Here is a 13,357-nt window from a genome sequence, read left to right as displayed (position 1 = left end):
AAACCCCCACTCCTCGGCCACTGGCGCCGACCCCTGCTGTGCCTGTCTGGGGCCCTCCCCCCTAAGGGTGTCTGTGGGAAAAAAGTGGAGGGGCCTCGTAGACGTCTACGAGTCAAATTTCCATTTAAATTTTTTATTTTTTTATTTTTATTTTTTTTATTTTTTTTTTCGGTCACGTGAACATGCTCGGGTTCGAACTTGGGTCCTCCACCTCTCCAAACAGGGTCCTAGTATGCTGAGCTATCCGAAAACTTATTAGAATAGAAGTTAAACGTAGTATTTATGGAGAGTAGTTCTTTATTTTTTTTATTTTTTATTTTTTATTTTTTTTTATTTTTTTTTTCGGTCGCGTGAACATGCTCGGGTTCGAACCTGGGTCCTCCACCTCTCCAAACAGGGTCCTAATATGCTGAGCTATCCGAAAACTTATTAGAATAGAAGTTAAACGTAGTATTTATGGAGAGTAGTTCTTTATTTTTTTTATTTTTTATTTTTTTTTTTAATTTTTTTTTCGGTCGCGTGAACATGCTCGGGCTCGAACCTGGGTCCTCCGCCTCTCCAAACAGGGTCCTAGTATGCTAAGCTAGCTGAAAACTTATTAGAATAGAAGTTAAACGTAGTATTTATGGAGAGTAGTCCAGCGCTAAGATAGGGGTCCTGGCGATCCGATTGGTTCTCCCCATAGTGCCCAGTCTAAACTCACTTACTGACACGTAACTAAGACGTTCCGAACGAACAAAACTTGCGTACATAGCGATCTCAGCTTTGTGCGCAGAAAAACGTATATCCTCAATTTCCTTAATGTCGTACAAGAATTTTCGACTAAACTCACTTACTGACACGTAACTGAGACGTTTCGAACGAACTAAACTTGCGTACATAGTGATTTTAACAATGTATGATGTGAAGCGGTTCTTCTCAATTTCCTTGATGTTGCACAGGAATTTTAGACAAATCTCACGTACTGACACGTAACTAAGACGTTCCGAACGTACAAAACTTGCGTACATAGCGATTTTAACAATGTTTGCCGTGAAGCGTTTCTTCTCAATTTCCTTAATGTCGTGCAAGAATTTTCAACTAAACTCACTTACTGACACGTAACTAAGACGTTCCGAACGACCAAAACTTGCGTACATAGCGGTTTTAACAATGTATGCCGTGAAGCGGTTCTTCTCAATTTCCTTGATGTTGCACAAGAATTTTAGATAAATCTCACTTACTGACACGTAACTATGACGTTTCGAATGAACAAAACTTGCGTACATAGCGATCTCAGCTTTGTGCGCAGAAAAACGTATATCCTCAATTTCCTTAATGTCGTGCAAGAATTTTCGACTAAACTCACTTACTGACACGTAACTAAGACGTTCCGAACGAACAAAACTTGCGTACATAGCGATCTCAGCTTTGTGCGCAGAAAAACGTATATCCTCAATTTCCTTAATGTCGTGCAAGAATTTTCGACTAAACTCACTTACTGACACGTAACTGAGACGTTCCGAACGAACAAAACTTGCGTACATAGCGATTTTAACAATGTATGCCGTGAAGCGGTTCTTCTCAATTTCCTTGATGCTGCACAAGAATTTTAGACAAATCTCACTTACTGACACGTAACTATGACGTTTCGAATGAACAAAACTTGCGTACATAGCGATCTCAGCTTTGTGCGCAGAAAAACGTATATCCTCAATTTCCTTAATGTCGTGCAAGAATTTTCGACTAAACTCACTTACTGACACGTAACTGAGACGTTCCGAACGAACAAAACTTGCGTACATAGCGATTTTAACAATGTATGCCGTGAAGCGTTTCTTCTCAATTTCCTTGATGTAGCACAAGAGTTTTAGACAAATCTCACTTACTGACACGTAACTAAGACGTTCCGAACGAACAAAACTTGCGTACATAGCGATTTTAACAATGTATGCCGTGAAGCGGTTCATCTCAATTTCCTTTATGTTGCACAAGAAATTTAGACAAATCTCACTTACTGACATGTAACTAAGAAGTTCCGAACGAACAAAACTTGCGTACATAGCGATCTCAGCTTTGTGCGCAGAAAAACGTAAATCCTCAATTTCCTTAATGTCGTGCAAGAATTTTCAACTAAACTCACTTACTGACACGTAACTGAGACGTTCCGAACGAACAAAACTTGCGTACATAGCGATTTTAACAATGTATGCCGTGAAGCGGTTCTTCTCAATTTCCTTGATGTTGCACAAGAATTTTAGACAAATCTCACTTACTGACACGTAACTAAGACGTTTCGAACGAACAAAACTTGCGTACATAGCGATCTCAGCTTTGTGCGCAGAAAAACGTATATCCTCAATTTCCTTAATGTCGTGCAAAAATTTTCGACTAAACTCACTTACTGACACGTAACTAAGACGTTCCGAACGAACAAAACTTGCGTACATAGCGATTTTAACAATGTATGCCGTGAAGCGGTTCTTCTCAATTTCCTTGATGTTGCAAAAGAATTTTAGACAAATCTCACTTACTGACAAGTAACTAAGACGTTTAGAACGAACAAAACTTGCGTACATAGCGATCTCAGCTTTGTGCGCAGAAAAACGTATATCCTCAATTTCCTTAATGTCGTGCAAAAATTTTCGACTAAACTCACTTACTGACACGTAACTAAGACGTTCCGAACGAACAAAACTTGCGTACATAGCGATCTCAGCTTTGTGCGCTGCAAAACGTATATCCTCAATTTCTTTAATGTCGTGCAAGAATTTTCGACTAAACTCACTTACTGACACGTAACTAAGACGTTTCGAACGAACAAAACTTGCGTACATAGCGATCTCAGCTTTGTGCGCAGAAAAACGTATATCCTCAATTTTCTTAATGTCGTGCAAGAATTTTCGACTAAACTCACTTACTGTCACGTAACTAAGACGTTCCGAACGAACAAAACTTGCGTACATAGCGATTTTAACAATGTATGCCGTGAAGCGGTTCTTCTCAATTTCCTTGATGTTACACAAGAATTTTAGACAAATCTCACTTACTGACACGTAACTAAGACGTTCCGAACGACCAAAACTTGCGTACATAGCGATTTTAACAATGTATGCCGTGAAGCGGTTCTTCTCAATTTCCTTGATGTTGCACAAGAATTTTAGACAAATCTCACTTACTGACACGTAACTAAGACGTTCCGAACGAACAAAACTTGCGTACATAGCGATCTCAGTTTTGTGCGCAGAAAAACGTATATCCTCAATTTCCTTAATGTCGTGCAAGAATTTTCGACTAAACTCACTTACTGACACGTAACTAAGACGTTCCGAACAAACAAAACTTGCGTACATAGCGATTTTAACAATGTATGCTGTGAAGCGGTTCTTCTCAATTTCCTTGATGTTGCACAAGAATTTTAGACAAATCTCACTTACTGACACGTAACTAAGACGTTCCGAACGAACAAAACTTGCGTACATAGCGATCTCAGCTTTGTGCGCAGAAAAACGTATATCCTCAATTTCCTTAATGTCGTACAAGAATTTTCGACTAAACTCACTTACTGACACGTAACTAAGACGTTCCGAAAGAACAAAACTTGCGTACATAGTGATTTTAACAATGTATGCCGTGAAGCGGTTCTTCTCAATTTGCTTAATGTCGTGCAAGAATTTTCGCCTAAACTCACTTACTGACACGTAACTAAGACGTTCCGAACGAACAAAACTTGCGTACATAGCGATCTCAGCTTTGTGCGCAGAAAAACGTATATCCTCAATTTCCTTAATGTCGTGCAAGAATTTTCGACTAAACTCACTTACTGACACGTAACTGAGACGTTCCGAACGAACAAAACCTGCGTACATAGCGATTTTAACAATGTATGCCGTGAAGCGGTTCATCTCAATTTCCTTTATGTTGCACAAGAAATTTAAACAAATCTCAATTACTGACACGTAACTAAGACGTTCCGAACGAACAAAACTTGCGTACATAGCGATCTCAGCTTTGTGCGCAGAAAAACGTATATCCTCAATTTCCTTAATGTCGTGCAAGAATTTTCGACTAAACTCACTTACTGACACGTAACTGAGACGTTTCGAACGAACTAAACTTGCGTACATAGTGATTTTAACAATGTATGATGTGAAGCGGTTCTTCTCAATTTCCTTGATGTTGCACAGGAATTTTAGACAAATCTCACGTACTGACACGTAACTAAGACGTTCCGAACGTACAAAACTTGCGTACATAGCGATTTTAACAATGTTTGCCGTGAAGCGTTTCTTCTCAATTTCCTTAATGTCGTGCAAGAATTTTCAACTAAACTCACTTACTGACACGTAACTAAGACGTTCCGAACGACCAAAACTTGCGTACATAGCGGTTTTAACAATGTATGCCGTGAAGCGGTTCTTCTCAATTTCCTTGATGTTGCACAAGAATTTTAGATAAATCTCACTTACTGACACGTAACTATGACGTTTCGAATGAACAAAACTTGCGTACATAGCGATCTCAGCTTTGTGCGCAGAAAAACGTATATCCTCAATTTCCTTAATGTCGTGCAAGAATTTTCGACTAAACTCACTTACTGACACGTAACTAAGACGTTCCGAACGGACAAAACTTGCGTACATAGCGATCTCAGCTTTGTGCGCAGAAAAACGTATATCCTCAATTTCCTTAATGTCGTGCAAGAATTTTCGACTAAACTCACTTACTGACACGTAACTGAGACGTTCCGAACGAACAAAACTTGCGTACATAGCGATTTTAACAATGTATGCCGTGAAGCGGTTCTTCTCAATTTCCTTGATGTTGCACAAGAATTTTAGACAAATCTCACTTACTGACACGTAACTATGACGTTTCGAATGAACAAAACTTGCGTACATAGCGATCTCAGCTTTGTGCGCAGAAAAACGTATATCCTCAATTTCCTTAATGTCGTGCAAGAATTTTCGACTAAACTCACTTACTGACACGTAACTAAGACGTTCCGAACGAACAAAACTTGCGTACATAGCGATTTTAACAATGTATGCCGTGAAGCGGTTCATCTCAATTTCCTTTATGTTGCACAAGAAATTTAGACAAATCTCACTTACTGACATGTAACTAAGAAGTTCCGAACGAACAAAACTTGCGTACATAGCGATCTCAGCTTTGTGCGCAGAAAAACGTATATCCTCAATTTCCTTAATGTCGTAGAAGAATTTTCGACTAAACTCACTTACTGACACGTAACTAAGACGTTCCTAACGACCAAAACTTGCGTACATTGCGATTTTAACAATGTATGCCGTGAAGCGGTTCTTCTCAATTTCCTTGATGTTGCACAAGAGTTTTAGACAAATCTCACTTACTGACATGTAACTAAGAAGTTCCGAACGAACAAAACTTGCGTACATAGCGATCTCAGCTTTGTGCGCAGAAAAACGTATATCCTCAATTTCCTTAATGTCGTACAAGAATTTTCGACTAAACTCACTTACTGACACGTAACTGAGACGTTTCGAACGAACTAAACTTGCGTACATAGTGATTTTAACAATGTATGATGTGAAGCGGTTCTTCTCAATTTCCTTGATGTTGCACAGGAATTTTAGACAAATCTCACTTACTGACACGTAACTAAGACGTTCCGAACGTCCAAAACTTGCGTACATAGCGATTTTAACAATGTTTGCCGTGAAGCGTTTCTTCTCAATTTTCTTAATGTCGTGCAAGAATTTTCAACTAAACTCACTTACTGACACGTAACTAAGACGTTCCGAACGACCAAAACTTGCGTACATAGCGGTTTTAACAATGTATGCCGTGAAGCGGTTCTTCTCAATTTCCTTGATGTTGCACAAGAATTTTAGATAAATCTCACTTACTGACACGTAACTAAGACGTTCCGAACGGACAAAACTTGCGTACATAGCGATCTCAGCTTTGTGCGCAGAAAAACGTATATCCTCAATTTCCTTAATGTCGTGCAAGAATTTTCGACTAAACTCACTTACTGACACGTAACTGAGACGTTCCGAACGAACAAAACTTGCGTACATAGCGATTTTAACAATGTATGCCGTGAAGCGGTTCTTCTCAATATCCTTGATGTTGCACAAGAATTTTAGACAAATCTCACTTACTGACACGTAACTATGACGTTTCGAATGAACAAAACTTGCGTACATAGCGATCTCAGCTTTGTGCGCAGAAAAACGTATATCCTCAATTTCCTTAATGTCGTGCAAGAATTTTCGACTAAACTCACTTACTGACACGTAACTGAGACGTTCCGAACGAACAAAACTTGCGTACATAGCGATTTTAACAATGTATGCCGTGAAGCGTTTCTTCTCAATTTCCTTGATGTAGCACAAGAATTTTAGACAAATCTCACTTACTGACACGTAACTATGACGTTTCGAATGAACAAAACTTGCGTACATAGCGATCTCAGCTTTGTGCGCAGAAAAACGTATATCCTCAATTTCCTTAATGTCGTGCAAGAATTTTCGAATAAACACACTTACTGACACGTAACTGAGACGTTCCGAACGAACAAAACTTCCGTACATAGCGATTTTAACAATGTATGCCGTGAAGCGTTTCTTCTCAATTTCCTTGATGTAGCACAAGAATTTTAGACAAATCTCACTTACTGACACGTAACTAAGACGTTCCGAACGAACAAAACTTGCGTACATAGCGATTTTAACAATGTATGCTGTGAAGCGGTTCTTCTCAATTTCCTTGATGTTGCACAAGAATTTTAGATAAATCTCACTTACTGACACGTAACTAAGACGTTCCGAACGAACAAAACTTGCGTACATAGCGATCTCAGCTTTGTGCGCAGAAAAACGTATATCCTCAATTTCCTTAATGTCGTGCAAGAATTTTCGACTAAACTCACTTACTGACACGTAACTAAGACGTTCCGAACGAACAAAACTTGCGTACATAGCGATCTCAGCTATGTGCGCAGAAAAACGTATATCCTCAATTTCCTTAATGTCGTGCAAGAATTTTCGACTAAACTCACTTACTGACACGTAACTGAGACGTTCCGAACGAACAAAACTTGCGTACATAGCGATTTTAACAATGTATGCCGTGAAGCGTTTCTTCTCAATTTCCTTGATGTTGCACTAGAATTTTAGACAAATCTCACTTACTGACACGTAACTAAGACGTTCCGAACGAACAAAACTTGCGTACATAGCGATCTCAGCTTTGTGCGCAGAAAAACGTATATCCTCAATTTCCTTAATGTCGTGCAAGAATTTTCAACTAAACTCACTTACTGACACGTAACTAAGACGTTCCGAAAGAACAAAACTTGCGTACATAGCGATTTTAACAATGTATGCTGTGAAGCGGTTCTTCTCAATTTCCTTGATGTTGCACAAGAATTTTAGACAAATCTCACTTACTGACACGTAACTAAGACGTTCCGAACGAACAAAACTTGCGTACATAGTGATTTTAACAATGTATGATGTGAAGCGGTTCTTCTCGATTTCCTTGATGTTGCACAGGAATTTTAGACAAATCTCACGTACTGACACGTAACTAAGACGTTCCGAACGAACAAAACTTGCGTACATAGCGATTTTAACAATGTTTGCCGTGAAGCGGTTCTTCTCAATTTCCTTGATGTTGCACAAGAATTTTAGACAAATCTCACTTACTGACACGTAACTATGACGTTTCGAATGAACAAAACTTACGTACATAGCGATCTCAGCTTCGTGCGCAGAAAAACGTATATCCTCAATTTCCTTAATGTCGTGCAAGAATTTTCGACTATACTCACTTACTGACACGTAACTGAGACGTTCCGAACGAACAAAACTTGCGTACATAGTGATTTTAACAATGTATGATGTGAAGCGGTTCTTCTCGATTTCCTTGATGTTGCACAGGAATTTTAGACAAATCTCACGTACTGACACGTAACTAAGACGTTCCGAACGAACAAAACTTGCGTACATAGCGATTTTAACAATGTTTGCCGTGAAGCGGTTCTTCTCAATTTCCTTGATGTTGCACAAGAATTTTAGACAAATCTCACTTACTGACACGTAACTATGACGTTTCGAATGAACAAAACTTACGTACATAGCGATCTCAGCTTCGTGCGCAGAAAAACGTATATCCTCAATTTCCTTAATGTCGTGCAAGAATTTTCGACTATACTCACTTACTGACACGTAACTGAGACGTTCCGAACGAACAAAACTTGCGTACATAGCTATTTTAACAATGTATGCCGTGAAGCGTTTCTTCTCAATTTCCTTGATGTAGCACAAGAATTTTAGACAAATCTCACTTACTGACACGTAACTAAGACGTTCCGAACGAACAAAACTTGCGTACATAGCGATTTTAACAATGTATGCCGTGAAGCGGTTCTTCTCAATTTCCTTAATGTCGTGCAAGAATTTTCGACTAAACTCACTTACTGACACGTAACTAAGACGTTCCGAACGAACAAAACTTGCGTACATAGCGATCTCAGCTTTGTGCGCAGAAAAACGTATATCCTCAATTTCCTTAATGTCGTGCAAGAATTTTCGACTAAACTCACTTACTGACACGTAACTGAGACGTTCCGAACGAACAAAACTTGCGTACATAGCGATTTTAACAATGTATGCCGTGAAGCGTTTCTTCTCAATTTCCTTGATGTTGCACAAGAATTTTAGACAAATCTCACTTACTGACACGTAACTAAGACGTTCCGAACGAACAAAACTTGCGTACATAGCGATTTTAACAATGTATGCCGTGAAGCGGTTCATCTCAATTTCCTTTATGTTGCACAAGAAATTTAGACAAATCTCACTTACTGACATGTAACTAAGAAGTTCCGAACGAACAAAACTTGCGTACATAGCGATCTCAGCTTTGTGCGCAGAAAAACGTATATCCTCAATTTCCTTAATGTCGTGCAAGAATTTTCAACTAAACTCACTTACTGACACGTAACTAAGACGTTCCGAACGAACAAAACTTGCGTACATAGCGATTTTAACAATGTATGCTGTGAAGCGGTTCTTCTCAATTTCCTTGATGTTGCACAAGAATTTTAGACAAATCTCACTTACTGACACGTAACTAAGACGTTCCGAACGAACAAAACTTGCGTATATAGCGATCTCAGCTTTGTGCGCAGAAAAACGTATATCCTCAATTTCCTTAATGTCGTGCAAGAATTTTCGACTAAACTCACTTACTGACACGCAACTAAGACGTTCCGAACGACCAAAACTTGCGTACATTGCGATTTTAACAATGTATGCCGTGATGCGGTTCTTCTCAATTTCCTTGATGTTGCACAAGAATTTTAGACAAGTCTCACTTACTGACATGTAACTAAGAAGTTCCGAACGAACAAAACTTGCGTACATAGCGATCTCAGCTTTGTGCGCAGAAAAACGTATATCCTCAATTTCCTTAATGTCGTGCAAGAATTTTCGACTAAACTCACTTACTGACACGCAACTAAGACGTTCCGAACGACCAAAACTTGCGTACATTGCGATTTTAACAATGTATGCCGTGATGCGGTTCTTCTCAATTTCCTTGATTTTGCACAAGAATTTTAGACAAGTCTCACTTACTGACATGTAACTAAGAAGTTCCGAACGAACAAAACTTGCGTACATAGCGATCTCAGCTTTGTGCGCAGAAAAACGTATATCCTCAATTTCCTTAATGTCGTGCAAGAATTTTCAACTAAACTCACTTACTGATACGTAACTAAGACGTTCCGAACGAACAAAACTTGCGTACATAGCGATCTCAGCTTTGTGCGCAGAAAAACGTATATCCTCAATTTCCTTAATGTCGTGCAAGAATTTTCGACTAAACTCACTTACTGACACGTAACTGAGACGTTCCGAACGATCAAAACTTGCGTACATAGCGATTTTAACAATGTATGCCGTGATGCGGTTCTTCTCAATTTCCTTGATGTTGCACAAGAATTTTAGACAAGTCTCACTTACTGACATGTAACTAAGAAGTTCCGAACGAACAAAACTTGCGTACATAGCGATCTCAGCTTTGTGCGCAGAAAAACGTATATCCTCAATTTCCTTAATGTCGTGCAAGAATTTTCGACTAAACTCACTTACTGACACGCAACTAAGACGTTCCGAACGACCAAAACTTGCGTACATTGCGATTTTAACAATGTATGCCGTGATGCGGTTCTTCTCAATTTCCTTGATGTTGCACAAGAATTTTAGACAAGTCTCACTTACTGACATGTAACTAAGAAGTTCCGAACGAACAAAACTTGCGTACATAGCGATCTCAGCTTTGTGCGCAGAAAAACGTATATCCTCAATTTCCTTAATGTCGTACAAGAATTTTCGACTAAACTCACTTACTGACACGTAACTGAGACGTTTCGAACGAACTAAACTTGCGTACATAGTGATTTTAACAATGTATGATGTGAAGCGGTTCTTCTCAATTTCCTTGACGTTGCACAGGAATTTTAGACAAATCTCACGTACTGACACGTAACTAAGACGTTCCGAACGTACAAAACTTGCGTACATAGCGATTTTAACAATGTTTGCCGTGAAGCGTTTCTTCTCAATTTCCTTAATGTCGTGCAAGAATTTTCAACTAAACTCACTTACTGACACGTAACTAAGACGTTCCGAACGACCAAAACTTGCGTACATAGCGGTTTTAACAATGAATGCCGTGAAGCGGTTCTTCTCAATTTCCTTGATGTTGCACAAGAATTTTAGATAAATCTCACTTACTGACACGTAACTATGACGTTTCGAATGAACAAAACTTGCGTACATAGCGATCTCAGCTTTGTGCGCAGAAAAACGTATATCCTCAATTTCCTTAACCCATTTGCATCAATGCGCGGAATATTCCGCGAGCCGCGACTGTCTACTATCACCAAGCGCGGAATATTCCGCGAACCGCGACTGTCTACTATCACCAAGCGCGGAATATTCCGCATACTTGCGACTGTCTACTATCACCAAGCGCGGAATAATCCGCGAACCCGCGACTGTTTCTTATTGTCAGTTGCTAAGTACTCTTTAGATGTGGCAGACCATATTAATCGCTTGTGATAGCATTTTATAGGTTTATTCTATACGTACATCAGTTTATTGTAAACAAGTTTTCCTTTTTCGCGATAATCTGTTGATTCCTGAGAATCTTTCGTGAGTATTTAAGTTTAACAAGTCCAAGTTTAAAAAACCATCTAATTTTATTATTTAAACTAAAATATAGTTGCCCCAATGGATTTTGAAAGTCTTGATTCGGATTCAAGTACTGATATTGGACCTACTCGAAAACGTGTCCGTAGGATTTCATCAAGTGATGACAGCTCAAGTGATGAAGTTGAACAGTGCGGCAATTTTACAAATGAAGGTTTCGTGTGGAAAGCCGAGAATCATACGCCCACTATACACGGTTTTTCTAGTGTTGTTGGTGCAACCGTAGATACACAAAATCGGTCAAGAAGGGAAATCTTTGAATTATTCTTTAACCAAGAATTAGTTACAAAAGTAATTACAGAAACAAATAAATATGGTGCAACCGATGAAAATTTTATACCTCTTGCAGACGATGAACTAAAAATATTTATTGCTGTAAACATTCTAATGAGCTTAGTTTGTAAGCCCACGATTCAGAGCTATTGGAGTACCGATAAAAGCTTAGAAACACCATATTTTAAAAATATTATGACCCGTACCCGATTTACGTCAATCGCCAACAATTTACATTTTTCTAGTATTATTAAATCTAAGGACCCACTTGTAAAAATTCGAGAAGTTTCTGAAATAGTAAAAAATACTTTCATCCGCATGTATGTACCAAATAAAAACATTTCGATTGATGAGTCATTAATGTCATGTAGAAGTCGCTTGCATTATATACAATTTATTAGAACAAAACGAGCGAGATTTGGCATAAAGTTTTACAAACTGTGTGATTCGCAATCGAGATACATACATAATTTTAAAATATATGTAGGAAAAGATAAATCCGTTACTGGATCTGCTAGTAGAAACGTCGTAATGAATTTATTGAAAGAAAGTCAGTTATTGAACAAAGGATACTGCTTATTTATAGATAATTGGTACAGTTCACCGATCTTATATCGAGAATTATACAGTATGAAAACGAATGTATGTGGAACCGCGAGAATTAATAGGAAAGAAATGCCTCAGGAATTCAAATCACAACAATTGCAAAGGGGAGAAGCTATTGTGTTTTCTACAAGAGAGATGGCGGCAATAAAATGGAAAGATAAGAAAGATGTCGTTTTACTAACGACTATGCATGGCTTAGAATTTGCTGAAACTGGAAAAATAAACCGATATACCGGACAAAAATGTTTAAAACCAACCGCAGTACAAGATTATAATCAGTATATGAGTGGAGTTGATGTAGGCGACCAAATGCTAAGTAAATTTCACACCATGCGAAGAAATAAAAAAGCCTATAAGAAAATATTTTTTTATTTTGTCGACATGATGTTGCTAAACAGTTATGTAATTTTTAAAAGTCATAAAAAAGATCGGTCATTTCATGTTTATAAACAGCTATTAGCTGAAGAAATTATTAACAAATATTTGCCCAATATAAAAATAAATAACGCACCTATCAATGATTCTATATCGCGATATACTGGCAGGCATTTTCCTATACGGATACCTCAAACCTTGGCAAAGGGTAATAAAACGTCAAAACGATGCGTTGCATGCTTATCTAAGTCTATTCGAAGAGAGACAATCTTTCAATGCCATATTTGTAAGGTAGCATTATGTATTGATCATTTCAAAGAATATCACGAAAAGTAATTTAATTAAATTTTCGTTGTATTATAAATAATTTTATTTCATTTATAAAAAAATATTTGTTTCTCCGTTTCTATTAAAAAAAAATAAAATAAAATGTTTGATGTAAACTATTGCGTATTAATTGTTTTAGACACTGTTTTTGACAAAATTCATAAATTTTTCTCAACGTCGGTTTCACACCCATATGCCCAACAGCGCGCGGTGATACGCGACAGTTGTCTGTCGTTCGGCTCTGATGTTCAGGCGCGGCGGCCTAAGTAGAGCGATGATGCAAATGGGTTAATGTCGTGCAAGAATTTTCGACTAAACTCACTTACTGACACGTAACTAAGACGTTCCGAACGAACAAAACTTGCGTACATAGCGATCTCAGCTTTGTGCGCAGAAAAACGTATATCCTCAATTTCCTTAATGTCGTGCAAGAATTTTCGACTAAACTCACTTACTGACACGTAACTGAGACGTTCCGAACGAACAAAACTTGCGTACATAGCGATTTTAACAATGTATGCCGTGAAGCG

At 38.3% G+C, this 13,357-nt stretch overlaps 1 protein-coding gene across 1 annotated transcript; it reads left to right on the top strand.

The window, feature by feature from the left end:
- Window positions 1–11,267: 11,267 nt before the first annotated feature.
- LOC138943811 (piggyBac transposable element-derived protein 4-like) lies at window positions 11,268–12,441 on the top strand (the record flags this gene model as incomplete). The annotated part of the gene is made up of 2 exons (XM_070314749.1): window positions 11,268–11,721; window positions 12,106–12,441. Coding segments are annotated over exons 1-2 (790 nt in total), but the record flags the coding sequence as incomplete, so codon positions are not given.
- Between the last annotated feature and the right edge of the window lie 916 nt (window positions 12,442–13,357).

This window comes from Polyergus mexicanus, unplaced genomic scaffold (genome assembly GCF_030449975.1).
Source record: "Polyergus mexicanus isolate NDT 795.1 unplaced genomic scaffold, iyPolMexi1.0 SCAF_43, whole genome shotgun sequence".
Taxonomy (NCBI): domain Eukaryota; kingdom Metazoa; phylum Arthropoda; class Insecta; order Hymenoptera; family Formicidae; genus Polyergus; species Polyergus mexicanus.
Note: the sequence above shows the minus strand (reverse complement) of the source record. Positions and strands in the feature narration are given on the sequence as shown.